The sequence below is a fragment of the Sus scrofa genome, chromosome 18, assembly GCF_054392235.1.
Source record: "Sus scrofa isolate SSC_HxYL_T2T_F1_AM1 chromosome 18, Sscrofa_HxYL_maternal_Yorkshire_Landrace_v2.0, whole genome shotgun sequence".
Classification (NCBI taxonomy): Eukaryota; Metazoa; Chordata; class Mammalia; order Artiodactyla; family Suidae; genus Sus; species Sus scrofa.
Window position 1 is genome coordinate 23,608,068 of NC_139400.1, and position 17,845 is coordinate 23,625,912.

The 17,845-nt window shown below is 46.6% G+C and overlaps 1 protein-coding gene across 8 annotated transcripts in view; it reads left to right on the forward strand.

The window, feature by feature from the left end:
• The window catches only part of AKR1B1 (aldo-keto reductase family 1 member B), a 158,807-nt gene that overhangs the window by 128,021 nt on the left and 12,941 nt on the right, over positions 1-17,845 (forward strand). For 2 of the 8 annotated variants that reach the window (XR_014833186.1, XR_014833187.1), the window contains exon 1: positions 12,541-12,643. The exons of 5 other annotated variants lie outside the window; for them this stretch is intronic. Coding sequence is in view for 1 of the 3 variants with exons in the window: in NM_001001539.2 (NP_001001539.1) it covers positions 12,578-12,643 (66 nt within the window). In the remaining 2 variants the exon portion in view is untranslated. Of the gene's footprint in view, positions 1-12,540; positions 12,644-17,845 lie in introns of those variants that run through there. One more of the 8 variants, NM_001001539.2, reaches the window with a different exon arrangement.

The following is a 17,845-nucleotide window of genomic DNA, read 5'->3' on the forward strand; positions in this document are numbered from 1 at the left end:
AGAACCTCTTGCCCAGAGACCCACCTCAAGGGTGGAGAGAAGGACGCATGCTTGTGGTTGAACGATGACATGAATATGACTCTCTTTGATGAGCTGGGTCCCCTGACCCAAGCTGGCCTTTTGTCACTGTTCTTCATGCACTGGAAAAGCCCTGACAGTGCAGGGCTTCTGTATGGGGCTTCTGCAGTTGGACTCCTTTGCTGCTTGTCACCTTGTCATATAAAACTCTGAGATCGCTGCCTTTCACTGGAGTCACCTTAGCAGGATCTTCAGTGCATTTCTCTGGATGCTGTGTTGCCCCCATAAAGCAGCACATTCTGCTCCCAGGGAACTCTTTAAAGGACAGCATTCTCTCCCTTTCACCTGTTCCCTCACTGACTCTTCCCTAAGGGTGGTGGAATGACTTGGGTGGTGGATTCAGGACTTTTCCTGAATTTGAATTTTGCACACTTGAGACAGGCTTTCCCAAATCTTCGCTCTCTGTGTGTATCCCAGAGAAAGAAAGCCCGTCTTTAGGTTGCACACATTTCCCCCCCGGAAAAATGACCAGCCTCTGAAAGGGAGACACAGTAGTCCAGCTTTCCGTGGCCCTGGTGGGCACATTTAATCCAGGGGGGGTTGTGATGCAGCCTGTCTGCAAAGGTCAAACCATATTCTCCAAGGAGTTCCCGTCGTGGCTCAGCAGAAACAAATCCGACTAGGAACCATGAGGTTGCGGGTTCGATCCCTGGCCTCGCTCAGTGGGTTAAGGATCCGGCATTGCCGTGAGCTGTGGTGTAGGTGGAAGACACAGCTGAGATCCCACATTGCTGTGGGTATGGCATAGGCTGGCCGCTGTAGCTCCAATCAGACCCCTAGCCTGGGAACCTCCATATGCCATGAGTGCAGCCTTTAAAAAAACAAAACAAACAAACAAAAAACCTATATTCTCCAAGTCAGGCTGGTGGGAAACAAAGCTGATATTTTGATCTCCATAGGCCTGATTCTTGTGTCTATGGTTCAATTTGTTCTCAACTCAGCAAATGAAGAGCAGTCACCCTCAAACTGTGATAGAAGGTGATTAATACATGATGACGATAACTTTGACTTTTAATTGCCCAGGGATTTCCATGCTAAGAACATACATTATGATATTTTTCTGAACATCAGATATGTGTTCACTTGTCAAGAAAAGGCTGATGCTTTTAAAATAGAGAAATCAACTTTTGTGTGTGGGGGGGATTAAGTCCATTTATGATTTGGGTAAATAGCTTTCCAAGCTTTGCCACCAGGGTAGCTCTCTTTGAGATTTTTAAATGACTATGAAGAGAGCCTTTGCAAGTGTTGGCTTTTGTTCCTGCCTTTTTAAAATTAATATCTATATATAGTCTTGGCATTAGTAATGCAACAAGGCTGATGTCTCTTCAGTGCCAGAGTTATATCAGGGGCAGCTCGGGGCATGTGGCCCTAAATCAGGTTTACCCAGATGACAGATGCCTGTTCCCTGGACAAAATCAGCCCTCTGAGAAAGGCTATATCACACAGTGCTGGACACTGAATCCCAGAGTCGGTTACCTGCCTCAGACCCCGGCTCCATCTTAGTCACTGTGATCCATGGTAGCTTTTAATCTTTCCAAGCCTCATTTTTTTTCTTTTAGGGGGATAACAGAAATTATCTTCTAAGTTTCTTGTTGGAATTACTTAAATTAACACTTGTTATGTGCTTGGATAATGCCTATCACGTAGTAAGAACAATGGTTCTGGACTCAGACTGCCTAACTCAACCTGCCAGCTCTGTAGATCTTGCTTCCTCTACAAGTTCCTCGTGTGTAGAACTGGTATAACAATACTTAACTCTTTGGGTGATTATGACACAAAGCTGAGTACATCCGTGCAGAGTTTGTGGCAAGCAGTAGCATAAATAGTAACATTTCTGTCATGGAAAAAAACAAACAAAAAAAGATTGAGGAAGACAGTCCAGTTCTGATATGGCAGCTGCACTGTTTGAAGAATCTAGGCTCCTTCTATCCTGCTGCTTTGTCCACACTGTCTCATGATTACATCTGGCTGCCTGAGCCCCAGCCATTACATCCACATTCCAGGTAGCAGAAAGGAAGAAGGGGTAAAGAAGGGATGGTATAATCCTTTACTTAGCTGCTAGGTTTACCAAGAAATGTTGTCTTAGAAAACTCAATTCCCTTTGCTTGGTTAGCATGGAATTGGAACATTTTCTCAACTATAATTTTACTTCTTATAAAACCTGCTAGGGATTTTTCTGCATTCATAATCAGAATGAATCACATAGTTTCAGAAAACATTTTCCCCCAAGCAGCTTCATAAACTGTTGCATGCGTGTATAGGCATGCTGCAGTCCATGGGTTTGTAGCGTAGATACTTATCATTTACATTTTATGGAGGCTGCCCTCTGATCATCTTAAACTTTTGAGGTCAGAAACCCATTTGAGGATATAAAGGACACCTTGGAAGTCCTCCCTGGAAGAATGCACATAAAAACATACACTCCTGGAGTTCCATTTGTGGCTCAGTGGTAACGAACCCGACTAGTATCCATAAGGTGGGTTTGATTCCTGGACTCACTCAGTGGGTTAAGGATCCCGTGTTGCCATGAGCTGCAATGTAACTCACAGGCATGGCTTGGATCCTGCATTGCTGTGGCTGTGGAGTGGGCCAGCAGCTGCAGCTTCAATTTAACCCCTAGCCTGGGAACTTCCATATGCCGCGAGTGCAGCCATAAAAACAAGATAAAAAAACAAAACACAGGAGTTCCTGTCGTGGCGCAGTGGTTAATGAATCCGACTAGGAACCATGACGTTGCGGGTTCAGTCCCTGCCCTTGCTCAGTGGGTTAACGATCCGGCGTTGCCGTGAGCTGTGGTGTAGGTTGCAGACGCGGCTCGGATCCCGCGTTGCTGTGGCTCTGGCGTAGGCCGGTGGCTACAGTTCTGATTCAACGCCTAGCCTGGGAGCCTCCATGTGCCGCGGGAGCAGCCCAAGAAATAGCAACAACAACAACAACAAAAAAAAAAAACACAAAAAATAAAACGGGAGTTCCCCTTGTGGCTCAGTGGTTAATGAATCCAACCAGGAACTATAGGGATGCGGGTTTGATTCCTGGCCTTGCTCAGTGGGTTAAGGATCCCGCGTTGCTGTGAGCTGTGGTATAGGTCGCAGTCGTGGCTCTGATCCCACATTGCTGTGGCTCTGGCGTAGGCCGGTGGCTACAGCTCCAATTAGACCCCTAGCCTGGGAACCTCCATATACTGTGGGAGCGGCCCTAGAAATGGCAAAAAGACATTAATTAATTAATTAATTAATTAATTAATTAAAACAAAACCAAACAACCATACACTCCTAATGGTGCATGTAGTGGATTTTTATTGCATTGAAAATGTATTCCTTTCTCAGTAATAAAATAAAAATATGTGCAATGATTTATGATTCATTCCCTCTCATAAATGTTCAAGCTTGGCAAATTGTTTTGACAATGGGCTTTCCTTTTCTCTTAACAAAAGAAAAAACTGCCTCAAGTTTCATCATGTGCTGCCTCTGCAAAGTTAGTGAGTTTCTTGGGAGTGTGCTCCCATTTCTTGAAAAAATCTTGTGATTCAAGTGGTGATTCAAAGCCCTGATTCTGATGAAACTGATGACGCCTGCAGCAGTACACAAAACTTCTTTCAGGATTTTCGCAGAGCACTGAAATTTATAATGAAATGTGGGGCCTCCTCAGAGACTCGAGGAGTCCCTCCCCCACCCTAGGCAACCCCACCCCATTATTCTGTTTGTGGTTCTTCTAACGTTATTTGTTACTGTATGAAATTATCATATTCTTTTGTTTAAAATTAATCCTTTTTAAATATCATCTTAAAATCTTTTCACAGGATCATTGAGTTTTTGGCGCTGTATTGAATTTTGAGCCCCAGGCGAGTGCCTCACTTGACCCACCCTCATCTTGGCCCTGGGGTCAGACAGGGCAAGACAGGTTGGAAGGTGAGAGGGAGGCAGTATTTACGCCACAGAAACCGGCAATCTCTGCAGATCAGAACTCCCCCGCTACCCGTCCTCCAGAGAACTGGTTATTAAACATTATCAGCAGACCACTGCCAACAATCCTCATTGCCAACATCCTTTGTCCTTTATCCAACATCTCTGAGTGCTGGGTTCATGAAATTGCTGTAAGTGGAAACACGCGCCCCCTGGAGGACAATCCTTCTCCTGCAGCTCTCTTCAGAGGGCGCTGTTTCTTCTTTGCGAGTCTTCATTCCATTGAGCCTAAGATCAAGGTAAATAGCCCCATGGGATATTGAGGCTTTTAGTTTGTTTATTCCTCTCTTAGCCTCTCAGTTACTTTGAATTACACGGCATCAAACTGTAAGCCCCACTCTCCTTTCTACTGACCCCAGGGTCACTCTTCCAATTTTCACGACTTCTGTCACCGTTCTCAGAGACTTTCAATAATCATATAATTCTTGGTGCCTCTGATAGCTCAGTGAGTTGACTCCCTGGATGTTAGGAACTTTTCCTCTCTTTAATGTTACTACCAATAAATCTACTACCGTTAAATCTCAAATTCAAGCATCACATCCTGACCAGTATCTTTTATTCCATTACTCTGATACTCGTACATCATCAATTCCTTGGCATCATTAAGGCCTCTATTCCACTAATCTTATTTCATTTCATTGTCCACCACCTCCACCTTCCCTAGATGGTCAACATCCCCTCGTCCTAGAGACCTCTTTTTTTTAGGGCTGCACCCATGGCATATGGAAGTTTCCAGGCCAGAGGTCTAATCAGAGCTGCAGCTGTCGGCCAAGACTACAGCCACAACACCAGATCTGAGCTGAGGCTGTTCCCTACACCCACAGCTCACGGTAACACTGGAATCCTGCCCCACTGAGCGAGGCCAGGGATCAAACCTGCATCCTCATGGATTCTAGTCAGGTTTGTTTCCACTGGGTCACAGCGGGAACTCCCCTTGATTTTCTGTTTACCCAGCTTAGAGTCCCTGGTCTATCACAGTAATGGCTCTTTGCATTTATGTTTAGCTGGCAAATGGATTTTTTTTTCTGTTCCCATCCGTAAGGAAGATCAAAGACATTTTGCATTCTGACAGAACAGACAATAGTATATGCATTTACAAATCTTCCCCAGGCTTAAGTTAACTGTCTTGCCTTCTGTCATAGTTCAAAGGTATCTACGCATTCTCTGTTGGCTCAGTGGGTTAAGGATCCAGGGTTGTCACTGCTGTGGCTTGGGTCGCTACTGTGCCAGAGGTTCAATCCTTGCCCGGGAACTTCCACATGCTGCAGGCATGGCCAAAAAAAAAGATACCTGGACATCCCACCTTGATCCACTATACCAATGACAGCATGCCAATTGGACTGTCTGAGCAAGAAATAGCTAGCACATCGGGGACCTCAGAAAGAATCATGCACTCCAGAGGGCAGGACCTAAACCCCACTGAGACTCAGGACGCATGCCACACCAGTGAAGCTTTTAAGGGTCCAGAAGTTGGGGTATTCAGGAACATTCCACTCAAGGAAAGAACAAATTATTGCCTCTTGAAACTATCATAACAAAGGCAACATTTTATCCTGGAGAAAAAGCAAGGCTGCAGCAAGCTTATTAAATTTAGAAGCTGACTGTTGCCTAGGTATTTGGGGCATCTTGTGCCAGAGGGCTCACCAGCAAGAAGAGTCACCATCCTGGCAGGTGTAATTGCCCCTGATCAGGGAAAGGAGGCTGGGTTCCCCTTGCTCCATTACTACTGATTGGATATGTGCAGTGACTCCAGAATGAAGAGGCTATGTGATCGAGTGTGGGTCATACCACTAGGGAAGTTTCACAGACCTGCAGAGGTCATGGCTGCAAATGAGGGGAATTTAGGGTGGAGAATGGAGGATGGAGAAGATGAGTTCCAGTTGTGGTCCTGACACCAGTTGCAGCACAGTGGCTGCTGTCCACCCCACTAACTACCGTAGGTGCAGGGCTTGTTGCCTAGGCATATAGTCCTGTTGGCAGATGGCCTTCAGCAGTCAGACCTTCAGATACTGCCTCCACTGTGGAAAGCCACCTTGTCCAATGTCCCACCCCTTCCGGGGTGACCCACAGCCAGTTCCTGATCCACTCTGTGGGATCGTTTGAACACCTGGCTATCTCAGGGCAACTGGGGACACCTCTAATGGGCCCTTATGGCACCATAGCTCCCTGGAGAGTTGGCCAAGACTGTTGCTTGGCCAACTGCATTGCAGCCTGACTTCTCTCTCTGCCCACTCCTGCTCCAGGCCCTTCACTTCACAGGTGTGTATCCCGAGGGTTCTACTGAGTAAACATCCTGCGGGCTCAATTCCACCTCAGGGTATGCCTCCTGGAGAAGCCAACCTGGGACACTATCCGAGACCAAGATACCATCTTCTCCCTCCTGGACACTGCAGCAGGCCACTGATGGGTCTCTCTGCTTCCCTTCTTATACCCCTGAGTCTGTTCTACCCACAGCAGAATGGTCCTTTGGAGTTCCTGTCATGGCTCAGTAGTAATGAATCCGACTAGTATCCATGAGGATGGGGGTTCAATCCCTGGCCTCGCTCAGTGGGTTAAGGATCCAGTGTCGCCATGACCTGTGGTGTAAGTCACAGACACGGCTCAGATCTGGTATTGCTGTGGCTGTGGTATAAGCTGGAAGCTGTAACATGGCTCAGATCTGGTATTGCTGTGGCTGTGGTATAGGCTGGCAGCTGTAGCTCTGATTCTATCTCTAGCCTGGGAACTTCCATGTGCCGCAGGTACAGTGCTAAAAAGACCAAAAAAAAAAAAAAAAAAAAAAAGGAATTGTCCTAGAGTGTGCATCAGATCACGACACTCCACTGTTAAAAACCTACCTACAGCTTCCCGTCCCTTTCAGAAAAAAACCTAACACTCCACGATGGCCCTTCGAGGCTCTGCATAGTCTGACCCAGGCCCACCTTTCCCTGGGTAGCGGCGCTCACTCTCTCTGTTCCACCCGCTCGGGCTTCCTTGCTTCTCCACCACTACGCCACCCCCACCCCCCACACAAAGCAACTCAGCCACCTGCAAGGTCCTTGCAGGCTTCTTCCCACCTACCACAGTGTGTCTCTCTGGGTATGCACGTGGGTGACCTCCTCTCCATCCTCCTTGTCAGTGCCGCCCACCCTGCCCTCATCTCCATCCTTATCACCGCCTTTATTTTCATCTTGTGGCTTATCATCATCTGCCCAGATATCGCATTAGCTTGTTTTTAGGTATGTTTACTACCTATTTCTCCTGCTGGAAAGGAAGCTGCATATGATCAGACACGGTCCTGTTTATCTCTGTAATCCTAGGGCCTAAAACAGTACCTGTTGGCATGAAATATTCAGTAAATATATATTGAATGAATGTGTTGAATGAACACACCTCCTCCATAAAGGTACGAAACTTGCTCATCCAACACGTGCACAGAGATCTCTGCTTCAAATAGATTTTCTCAGCAGAGGTATGGGTCTGACCAGTAAGGATGAAACAGAGGCTGGCAGCCCAGAAGTTATCAATCATTTCATCCAAGTCCATGCTGATGGATAGTGACAAGCTGCCTGAAAATACCAGAACCTATGTTAGCAATTCTGTGGTTTACCAGTTGGCACCTTCCCACTGCCTCCAAAACCAGGGCCCCAGTTAAATGAGGCGAGCCACATCCATCTCACCAGTAACCTGTTCCTAAATCAGAGCACAGAAGACTGATTTCTTTACACTACGAAGCCCATTCCTATTCCCCCACCTCCCCTGCAATGAGGTGTGGGTAAGTCCCTCCTCTTGCCACAAACCTCCTAAGTTCCCTTGCTCCAGAAAGGAGCCACAGGCAGCAGAGGTTCTCAGCCACAGAGCCACTGCAGGTTAGTATAAAGAGTTCATTGATGCCTTAGGCATTTCTTACAAATTAAAGTGGTCTCAAAGTTATCTCTGTTAGAATGTCTCCCTCACTCCCTGGCTTTCTCTTAGGCTTTTTGGACTGGAAGGAAAAGGATGGAGTCGCTGCCGTGGGGGCGGGGATGGTGCAGAAGCCCACACGTGTGGACCATGGTTGCCCTGTGCCCATAACTCCACCTCTGGGGGTTGTTTTTTTGTTTGTTTTGTTTTGTTTTGTTTTGTTTTTTTGGTCTTTTTGCCATTTCTTGGGCCGCTCCCGCGGCATATGAAGGTTCCCAGGCTAGGGGTCTAATCGAAGCCATAGCCACCAGTCTACGCCAGGGCCACACCAACGTGGGATCCGAGCCGCGTCTGCGACCTACACCACACCTCACGGTAACGCCAGATCCCTGGCCGACTGAGCAAGGGCAGGGACCGAACCCGCAACCTCATGGTTCCTAGTCTGATTCGTTAACCACTGCGCCACGACGGGAACTCATGGTTCCTTTTTATTTAGATGCTCTTAAGTGATGTGAGCTGAGGGAGGCATTTGCCTCAGTGCAGAATTTAATGGGAGGAGGGTGCCAAAATCTCAGTAAACAAGACAGTGTATATTTTAATGCAGTATTTAAAAAGTGTAAATTGATGCCAAAAAAAATCCATGATGAACAAAATATCAAAATTTTAAAAGAAGGCCACTTACTAATGTCTTGGTCATGGGCAAATTAATATTGGCAAACCTCAGTTTCTTCAATGCCCCCAAAAGGGAAAGGGATGTAGTCAGTTATCTTTGCCAGGAGGTTGTAAAGATCAAATCAGATAATGAATCTGAAGTGCCTGATACACGGATGGCGCCCAGAAAAGAGTGGTTGTTATTGCACAAGAATTTACTGAATAGCTGTGCTAAAGGTGGCAAAATGTTTGTTTCTCTCTCTTGCTCTTTTTTTTTTTCTATTCTGCATTATCTATGAGGAAGACGAATATTGACCATTATCCTAATGATGTTTACCATCTAAACCTCATCTTGTGAACAAGCAAATAAATACTGACACAGCTCCCCAACAGACCAGTCCTGAGTCTCTAAGTTCCAGCCCATTCCATGACAGGGCCAAAGCCCCTGTCTGCTTCCTATGACCGCTGTAGGCTTTCTCTTTTGCCTCTCACTGCTTCCCACTCCCAGAAGGCCAACCCTGGGTGTTTCATTCAAAAATGGTGATTACTCAGCTGAGGGTACCAAAGGATGGAGTGGGCAGAGGTGGGGAGAAGGACCTTTGCTGGCATGATAGGAATGCTCTCCCTGTGGCTTTCTCTGGAGCTGTCATCAGGTGCCTGGTGTGTGGTTATCACTACTCATCACCAATGAGTAATGGCAAGGTCATTGTGCGGATGGAGGGCAGAGTTTTCCAGAGTCAGGCCATCACCCAGTAGTGGATCACAGCATCCTTTTTCATGGAACCAGGAGTGAAGCACCATTGAAATCAATGCTAGAAAAACAAAACAAAACGGAATATGCAACATCAGAGGTGCCACACATAATAAGGACGAGAATTGTTTTGTGGGTCTTCTGTTTCTGAAATATATACATAAATGTCACATGTAACCTATTTCTTACTGTGAGTCACATTAAAGAGTAACTTGAAAGCCACTGGGGTCAAGGTGAAGAGTTCAGGTGCTATAATCAAACTCTTTGGCTATGCCACTTGCTTGCTTTCAGATCTTAGCAATGTATTTCCCTTCTCTGTGCCTCAGTTTCCTCATGTGTACAATGGACGAATAATAGTACCCACTGCAAAGAGTGGTTATGAGGATTAAATGATTTAATGCATACAATGCTTGTAGAATAGTGCCAGGCACATGGAAGCTCAATAGATGTTAGCTATTATTACCAGCAGCAACAGCATCTTCACATTAATATGTGTAAAGTTCCTAAAGTGGTGCCCAAAACCTAATTCGGGCTCAGTAGCTGTTTGTCCTTGTGGAAGAGACTTTGTTGCCTACTATATTCCACCGTCGTCTGGTCTCCTCGGCTTTCTGGCACACTAGAAGATGACACTTCCCCATCTCATGGCAGACAGACAGGGCCTTGCAGCTAGGTCTAGCCAATGGATTGTAGATAGAAGGGATGTGTGCCACTTCCAGACCTGAGCAATTCATTGCTCATTGGAGACTTTCCAGTGCCCTTTGGCTCTCCTGAGGCATAAACCCTGAAGACTTGGGTTGGGGCAGCTATGGTTGAACCTCTAGCCTGTGTCCTGGAGGGACTGTGTGTGAATCTGAATCTACTTCCTCCCTTCACTGCCACCAGCCTGTATGGACAGGAAGCATGTAAACTTTGTGTGTTTGTTGATAACAACTTTATTGAGATAAAATTCATATGCCTTAATATTCACCCATTTAAAGTGTACAATTTGGTAGCTTTTCATATATTTACTGTTATAGCAGACCTCACAGGACCTTGAATGCCAAGCTAGAGAATTTAACTTTTATCCTATAGGAATTAGGGAGTTAGGAAGAAATTGTCTTTTACTTGCAAAATGTGTTTGTAAATGAAGTAATCTGACAAACAGTATTCCCTATAACTGGGCTTCTTCCTACCTTTAGCCTATATTGTTTTTCATGTTTATAATCATGTCCTATTGATGATTTTGTTTTCTACTTTCACCTTAGCATTATTTCACTTATAGTTTCCTCGGTATCTAGATTATCTTCATTTTTAATGGCTACACTTTGCCTCTTGCTGTTATTGGACTGTTCATAGTTTTACTTTGAATAGTCCAATAGTATGCTAGTCACAGTTTTAATTTATGTGCATAGAACTGTCTTTCCTACATGTGCACGTGTATGTGTGTGTTTGTGTGTGTGTGTGTGTGTTCCTTTCACTTATTTCTTCAGGATGAGATTACTGGTTCTCGTGATGGGATTACTGATTCAGAGTACATCAAGATTCTTAATGCTCTTGATAAGAATTACTAAAATGTTTCTCAGAAGTAGTCCATTGATGTTTTTTTCTAAAGCATAATTTTGATATGTGCACAATGGCATTTTACAAAGATTACAGAAGCAACAGGACAGTTAGATGCAATAGAAGATCCACAGATCTGACTTTTTACATTTGATAGCCCAGTCAGAATTCTCCATTTTTAGCCAGCTATGCCTTCATGCAGTCAACTCGATCATCAAAGAAATGACAACGAAGCTAGTCTTATTGAATCTAGTCATATTGAATCTATGTCTCTAACACATGACCCCTCTATGTATATCAACCTGGTCCCTCAAGGTATATAATTTTGCCATGAGACTTAGCCCTCTGGACAGCAACTTCTGCGTCAATGGAGATCTTACCAATGGAGAGTGGTGGGCTGCTGCTATTCTGCCACAAACTAAGTTCCTAGCTCTAGGCTTAAATTACAGTTCTATTTTTTGGGGACAAATAGTATCAGAATTTGCCTACCAACAACAGTTTTTATAAAAGTCAAATGGAAAAATCTCAGGGCTAGTCTGTTTGGTATAAAGTTTTCCGGGGGTGGGGGTGGGGGGGGGATTTTTTAGAAGTCACTAAACGGAAAATCACCAGAATAGAGTTTAGAGAGGTCTAGTTCCTGAGTCATTACCGGGGCAGATGCAGTTCCCAGTCTTGCATAATTAGGGGAAAAATTGGAGGGTGATGGAGCAGAAAGAGCAAGTTTGGGGTAGGGTATAGCATTGTGGAGAGAGGTTGCTGGAAAGAAACCAAAATGTCTGCTAAGCTCTTCCAGCAACTTTCCTTTGGGTATCTTGGAAAAGAATGTGTTTTCTTACCTGCTAACTAGGGCTGATTAATCCATTATTTTGCACCTCCTAATTTGGAATACTTGAAGCTACAGCATTAAAGTTAACTTTTCTTTTGTGGGTTTCTGCCTTAATGATCTAGAGAGTTTTGCTAACTTACTGTATATGAAATTTGCCACCTTGATTGAGTCTTACTTTCCAAAGACTGTCTTCTGTGTGTTCTGGATTAGAGCTTCCTAACCTTGCGGTACTGGCTTTTAGAAGACCTGCTGAACCACATTCAGTATAGACACACCCAGGATAGAGTGTGAAGCTAGCCCTGCAGGCTGGACAAACCCAACCAAATCTTAAACTGATGGTCTGCAACAAGATCGCGAGGTATTTCTCTGGTGTGCAGCTTTCAATGGTTAAAGTCCACTAAACTATAGCAGTAGTCGGTCTGTTCCGACAAATTAAGGACCTCTCTTTTGTTAAATTCCCAAAAAGCACGACACTGGATTTGAACAATAGACAAACATATGCGCTCTTTTAAAAAATGAAACCCAAACCCCTTCCCAAGCAACTTATTTATGGGGAGTCTATTACTTTGGCAAAAGCATTCGCGTTTCCACACACCACAGCTGTGGAGTCACCTGGGTCTCGTGGGGCGTGGGCAAACCACGGAGCGGAAAGAATCCGGTCTCGCTAGGACCTAGCGGGAGGAGCGTGCTCACCCGGCGCGCTCCCGCCCCCCGGGGCTAATCGCGGCGTTGCATCCTCGCCGTGGACTGGCCAATCAGGAGCCGCCTTTGTGTAGCCCCGCGCCTAGCGAACCGCCCCGTCTGCCGGCTCTCCCAGGCTATTTAAGGGACCATACTGCCACCTCGGCTGCGTGGTCCTCCGGTCCGAGTCTGAGGAGCTCCGCAGTCATGGCCAGCCACCTCGTGCTCTACACCGGTGCCAAGATGCCCATCTTGGGGCTGGGCACCTGGAAGGTAGGTGCCGGGAGAGCGTGGTCTGGGGCTGGTCTCCAGCTCGGCGCGACCCGAGGAGGGGAGGGACCGCGAGTGACCCTGAGCGGCCCCCAGCGCAGGACGCCTGACCTCCGAGGAGCCACGCTCGGGCTGGCGGGGCCGCCGGCGGGAGCAGGCCTGCAGCACGGTCTCCCTGGTGCCGAGGCAGGCAGCGCGCCGCCGGCTTGCGGTCTCGGGCCGGGGGCCTTGTTTGGGGGAGCTTGAGAGCGGCTCCCAGGAGGCCGACCCTTAAATCTCTGCTGGATGGGATCCGAGGGCCGCACTTTGAATCCGACCCCAGCGGGAAAGTCGCCGAGGGAGCCGGAAGGAAGCGGAGCTCCCCGAGTACCCGCCGCTCTGGTCCTGGGGATGGAGGTTGGGAGGGGCCTGGGAGGTGGAGCGGAAAGAGGAGTGGGGCGTTGGGTGCGGGCGTCCCTTGCCTAAAGGCACCTGTTGTGGCTGCGCCTTTTGTCTTTCTTCCAAATAGACCTAATTCCGTTTTTGCTCTCTTAGGGATAAGCATCCCAAGGTAAGACGGGCGACTGCAGATAATTTAATTAGGCGGCACGAGTTTTCCCAGGGACCCATCTATTTACCTGTCCCCAAGCAAAGGGCGACGAACCCCTGGGGTGTCGGGAATTGGGCAGAGAATCCGGGCCCCGGGTGGTCAACACTGCAGGCCTGAGTCAGTAGTAAAACATCAACACCACCGAAATCTCTTAACACCTGCCAAAAAATGGTTAGGAGTAAAAAGAGGGTAGTCTGATAAACTGAAAACTGGGCCGGGGGGGGGGGGTGGGTTATTATGGGCGCCGAGGCAAAACCCAATATTTTTAAGCCGCTTGTAAGTTAGCTTCGGGGTATTGTATAGTACATCCACAGCTGTGACCTGGGTTTTCCCGGGAACTTTGAGTATGGGTCTGGCATTGAATATTTATACACAGAAAGAAAAGGCTAGATGGCTTGAGGGCACCGTGAAATGGTTTGAAATACACCAGAAGCTGGTGTTTACCTCTCCCCTAAAAGTTGCAGTTGAAAAGTCTGTGAATATAAGGCGCATAAAAGGTCGTAGCGTTGCCTCCTACAAAGAGCGTTTCTTGGCCAAAGTGATCCGAATCCATGTGATTGGGTTTCCTTCATAAAGTCCAGTGGTGGCTCTAAGGGTGTAATTGAATTATGACCATTGTTCGAGTTAAATTCCATCTGTGGCAGGTTATTCTCTTGGAATGGATGTGGACAGACAATTTCTTGGCAATGGCAAAGTACAGTGTCTGTGATCACGCACAGACATACACATGTAACTGGAACAAAAGTTCCACAAAACGATACTTAACCTTACTGGGTTGGAAGTGTTTTACTAATTTTATTCTAAATTCGTATTTTCAGAAATGATGGTCCTGACCTTAGATCTTTTATTTCAAAATCACTGTTCTGGGGTAAATAAGGAGTCAAAGTTGATTTTAAAAAAAAAAAAAAAAGTTTTAAATCGTTTGCTTGAGCCACCTAACGCGCCCCCAACAAAGTTGATTTTTTTTTTTTTTTTTTCCTTTCTTTCCTTTTTGACCACTCCTCAACAAATGGAATTCCCAGGGCCAGGGATCAAGTCTGACTTAAGCTGCAGCTGTGGCAACGGCAGATCCTTTAACCCACTGTGTTGGGCCTGGGATTGAACCTGCGTCCTGCCAAGCAGAGATGCAGCCAATCTCGTTGTGCCACAGCAGGAACTCCCAAAGCTGAATATTTGGTTGAGATAGCTCTATCAAATCTGTGCGTTTAGATCATTCATCCCAGCAGAATAAGTTCCTTGAAGGCAGGGTAGCATTTGCCTTAGACCACTATTGACAGCACTGCTCACAGTGCCTGGTAAATAGTAGGTACCCTAAAGATACATGTTGAATTAATACAAAGAAGTGAGGTAACTTTAGATTTGGAAGGGTGAGCAGATGAGGTTGTACAGAATTGTGGAGAGGCATGGTGGTGGTGGTGGTGGTGGTGGGGTGACAGTGGAATAAACGGTTTAAGTATGGGCTTGGGCTTGGAGTCGATTTCCTTTTTCTTTCTTTTTTGGCCACACCCACGGCACTTGGAAGTTCCTAGGCCAGGGATCAAATTTGAGCGATAGCTAAAACCTTGCTGCAGTTGCTGCAATGCCAGTTCCTTTAACCTGGGGATTGAACCCTGGCTGGGGATCGAACCCTCCTCATGGCAGAGACAATGCCAGATCCTTTAACCTGCTGCACTACAGTGGTAACTCCCCCTCCCCCTTTTTTTTCTAAGTGAAAAAGTTTTGTAAATTGTGGTTAATACCTTTCCCCTGTCTGTGGGTATATATTCCTTCAGAGATGCTGGACAGAAGATGGAGTGTTTGCTTATCTTCATGAAAACTGGGGGAGGTTCTGCAAGAGGGTGCAATTCCTCGTTTCCATGGATCTTCCGTGTTGTGGAGGCTGTGTTGTATCCTTCAGACCCTTGGCAGGGCCCTGGGACTCTCCAATCACTGTTCCTTCGAAGGTCCTCACACTTGCCCCGCTCCCCTTGGAGGTGACGGTCTTTGGCCCGTGAGAGAGCATCTCTGCCTCAGGGACCATGTGGCTTAGAGATGGTTTCCGCCTGGCAAGCTTTCCTTCTCCACTGGACAGTAAATAAGTCACAGGCATTGTATGGCCAGGAAGTAGCTAAAACAGAGATTACTTCTGACGCTGACCAGTGACCTATTGCTGATAAAAGTTTTGACCCAGCTGAAAAAATGATAGCAAATGGCCATTGTAACTCACGTAGTCCAAACCTAGGGAAGGAGGTAGAGCTGCGTTTCTCAACCGTTTTTCCCTGTCTCCATTTCTGCCCGCACCCAGGAGCCTTTGAGACATTTTTCCCTAATTGCTCCCTCCCTCCCCTATAAAAGTTCACCATCGCAGATTACATCTGACTGTGTCCTGTGGCCCTTTGGCTGGCCACAAACCATTTTATAAGCCAAGATTTTTTTGCCCCCAGCAAACCAGATTTTGCCTCTTGGAGGGTGATGCCTCTTTGAAGGTGATGTTGCATTCCTTTAAGAATGCATGAGGTAGGAGTTCCTGCTGGGGTGCAGTGGGTTACAAACCTAACTAGTATCCCTGAGGACACGGGTTTGATCCCTGGCCTAGCTCAACAGGTTAAGGATCTGGCATTGCCGTGAGCTTTGGTGTAGGTCACAGATGCGGTTCCCATCCCACATTGTTGTGGCTGGGATCTGTAGCTCCAATTCAGCCCCTGGCCTGGGAACTTCCATATGCTGTGGGTGTAGCCCTAAAGAGCCAAAAAAAAAAAGGAGTTCCCTCTGTGGCTCAGCGGTTAGCGAACTTGACTAGGATCCATGAAGACATGGGTTCGATCCTTTGCCTCGCTCAGTGCGTTAAAGATCTGGCGTTGCTGTGAGCTGTGGTGTAGGTCGCAGATGCAGCTCGGATCTGGCGAGGCTGTGGCTGTGGTGTAGGCTGGCAGCTGTAGCTCCGATTCTACCCCCTAGCCTGGGAATTTCCATATGCCACGGGTGCCCTAAAAAGCAAAAAAAAAAAAAAAAAAAAATGAGGAAGAAGAAAATGCTGAGAAAGTAACTAAGTAAGCTTGAAATGGCCTGAGATCCTGAGCCTGGGGGAGAGGGTAGACATGCAGGCATTCCTGCAGACCTCTACCTGGAGCTGTTCGAGATCAAAGCCATTTAGTCCTGGTCCAGCGCATCTCAACCAAGCAGAGACAGCAGTTCTTAGAGTTCAGGATAGATTAATTCAAGCTGAGCAGGAGGAAGTTAATTAATCTCGGTCTTATTAGTTGATTTGTGTTTGTTGCCAAACCTGGATGAGAACTTTGATGTAAAGACTGTAGCCGGAGTTCCCGTCGTGTGGTGGTTAACAAATCCGACTAGGAGCCATGAGATTGCAGGTTCGATCCCTGGCTTCGCTCAGCGGGTTAAGGATCTGGCGTTGCCATGAGCTGTGGTGTAGGTCGCAGAGGCAGCTCGGATGCCCCGTTGCTGTGGCTGTGGTGTAGGAGGTCCTCGCCTGGGGACCTCCATGTGCCACTGGTGCAGCCCTAGGAAGGACAAAAAAAAAAAAAAAAAAAGGACTGTAGCCAAATTGACTGTTTTCCTGTGAAAAGGCAAGGAAAGAGACCCTTCTTAAGCAGTCTGCTCTTTATCCCTTGAAATTGTGGTTTACATTATTAAGCTGTAAAATGAATTTTGTCATAATTGAGCACGAGCCAAGTGAGGTTGGCTTATCGGCATCGAACAATGAAAAGCGTTTCTGTTGATGTGAAAGGTTGCACATTGTTATCATTCTCTGGATTCTCCCAGATGCTTATTCTGCTGGAGTCTTATGAGTGTGGCAGATTTTAAGCCTTGTTTATACAAAACTGCCGGGTCCAGTTCTCCCAGTTGTGCAGAGTGGGAGCACTGTGTGAATTCCCAGAGCGAGCAGGCCCAGCTTGCTCACATTTACCCAAAGTTGAGTGGGAGGGTATTTTCAACTTGTTAAATTAGAGCAGGGGTGGAGTTCCTGTCGTGGCTCAGCGGTTAACGAGCCTGACTGGTATCCATGAGGATGGGGGTTCAACCCCTGACCTCGCTCAGTGGGTTAAGGATCCGGCGTTGCTGTGAGCTGTGCTGTAGGCCGGCAGCTACAGCTTTGAATAGATCCCTTAGCCTGGGAACCTCCATGTGCCACAGGTGTGGCTCTAAAAACACACACCAAAAAAAAAAAAAAAAAAAAAAAAATTTAGGGCAGGGATTAAACCCCTTCGGTCACCAAGATATCTTGAGTTCAGCGTCGGCATACCTAACTTTGAACTGGAAACCAGAATCGTTCATGAGTCAGAGATGGGACAAGTCATGGCTGGGATGATTGTTTGATCCCCCTTTCTTTTTTAAAAAATTTTTTGTTAAATTTTTTTATTATAGTTGATTTAAATGGTCTGTCACCTTCCGCTATACAGCAAAGTGACCCAGTCACACACAGATATGCATTCCTTTACTCGCATCATCCTCCGTCATGTTCCATCACAGGGGATTCGATCCCCCTTTCCTTGTGTGCTCTTCCACACACAAAGGGGTTGCTGAATCACAGCCCACAGCCTCTCTGTGTAAAGAAAGTTTTATTAGAACACATCTCCTTCCTATGCATGTTTATGACCTTCTGTGCTGCTGAAGCA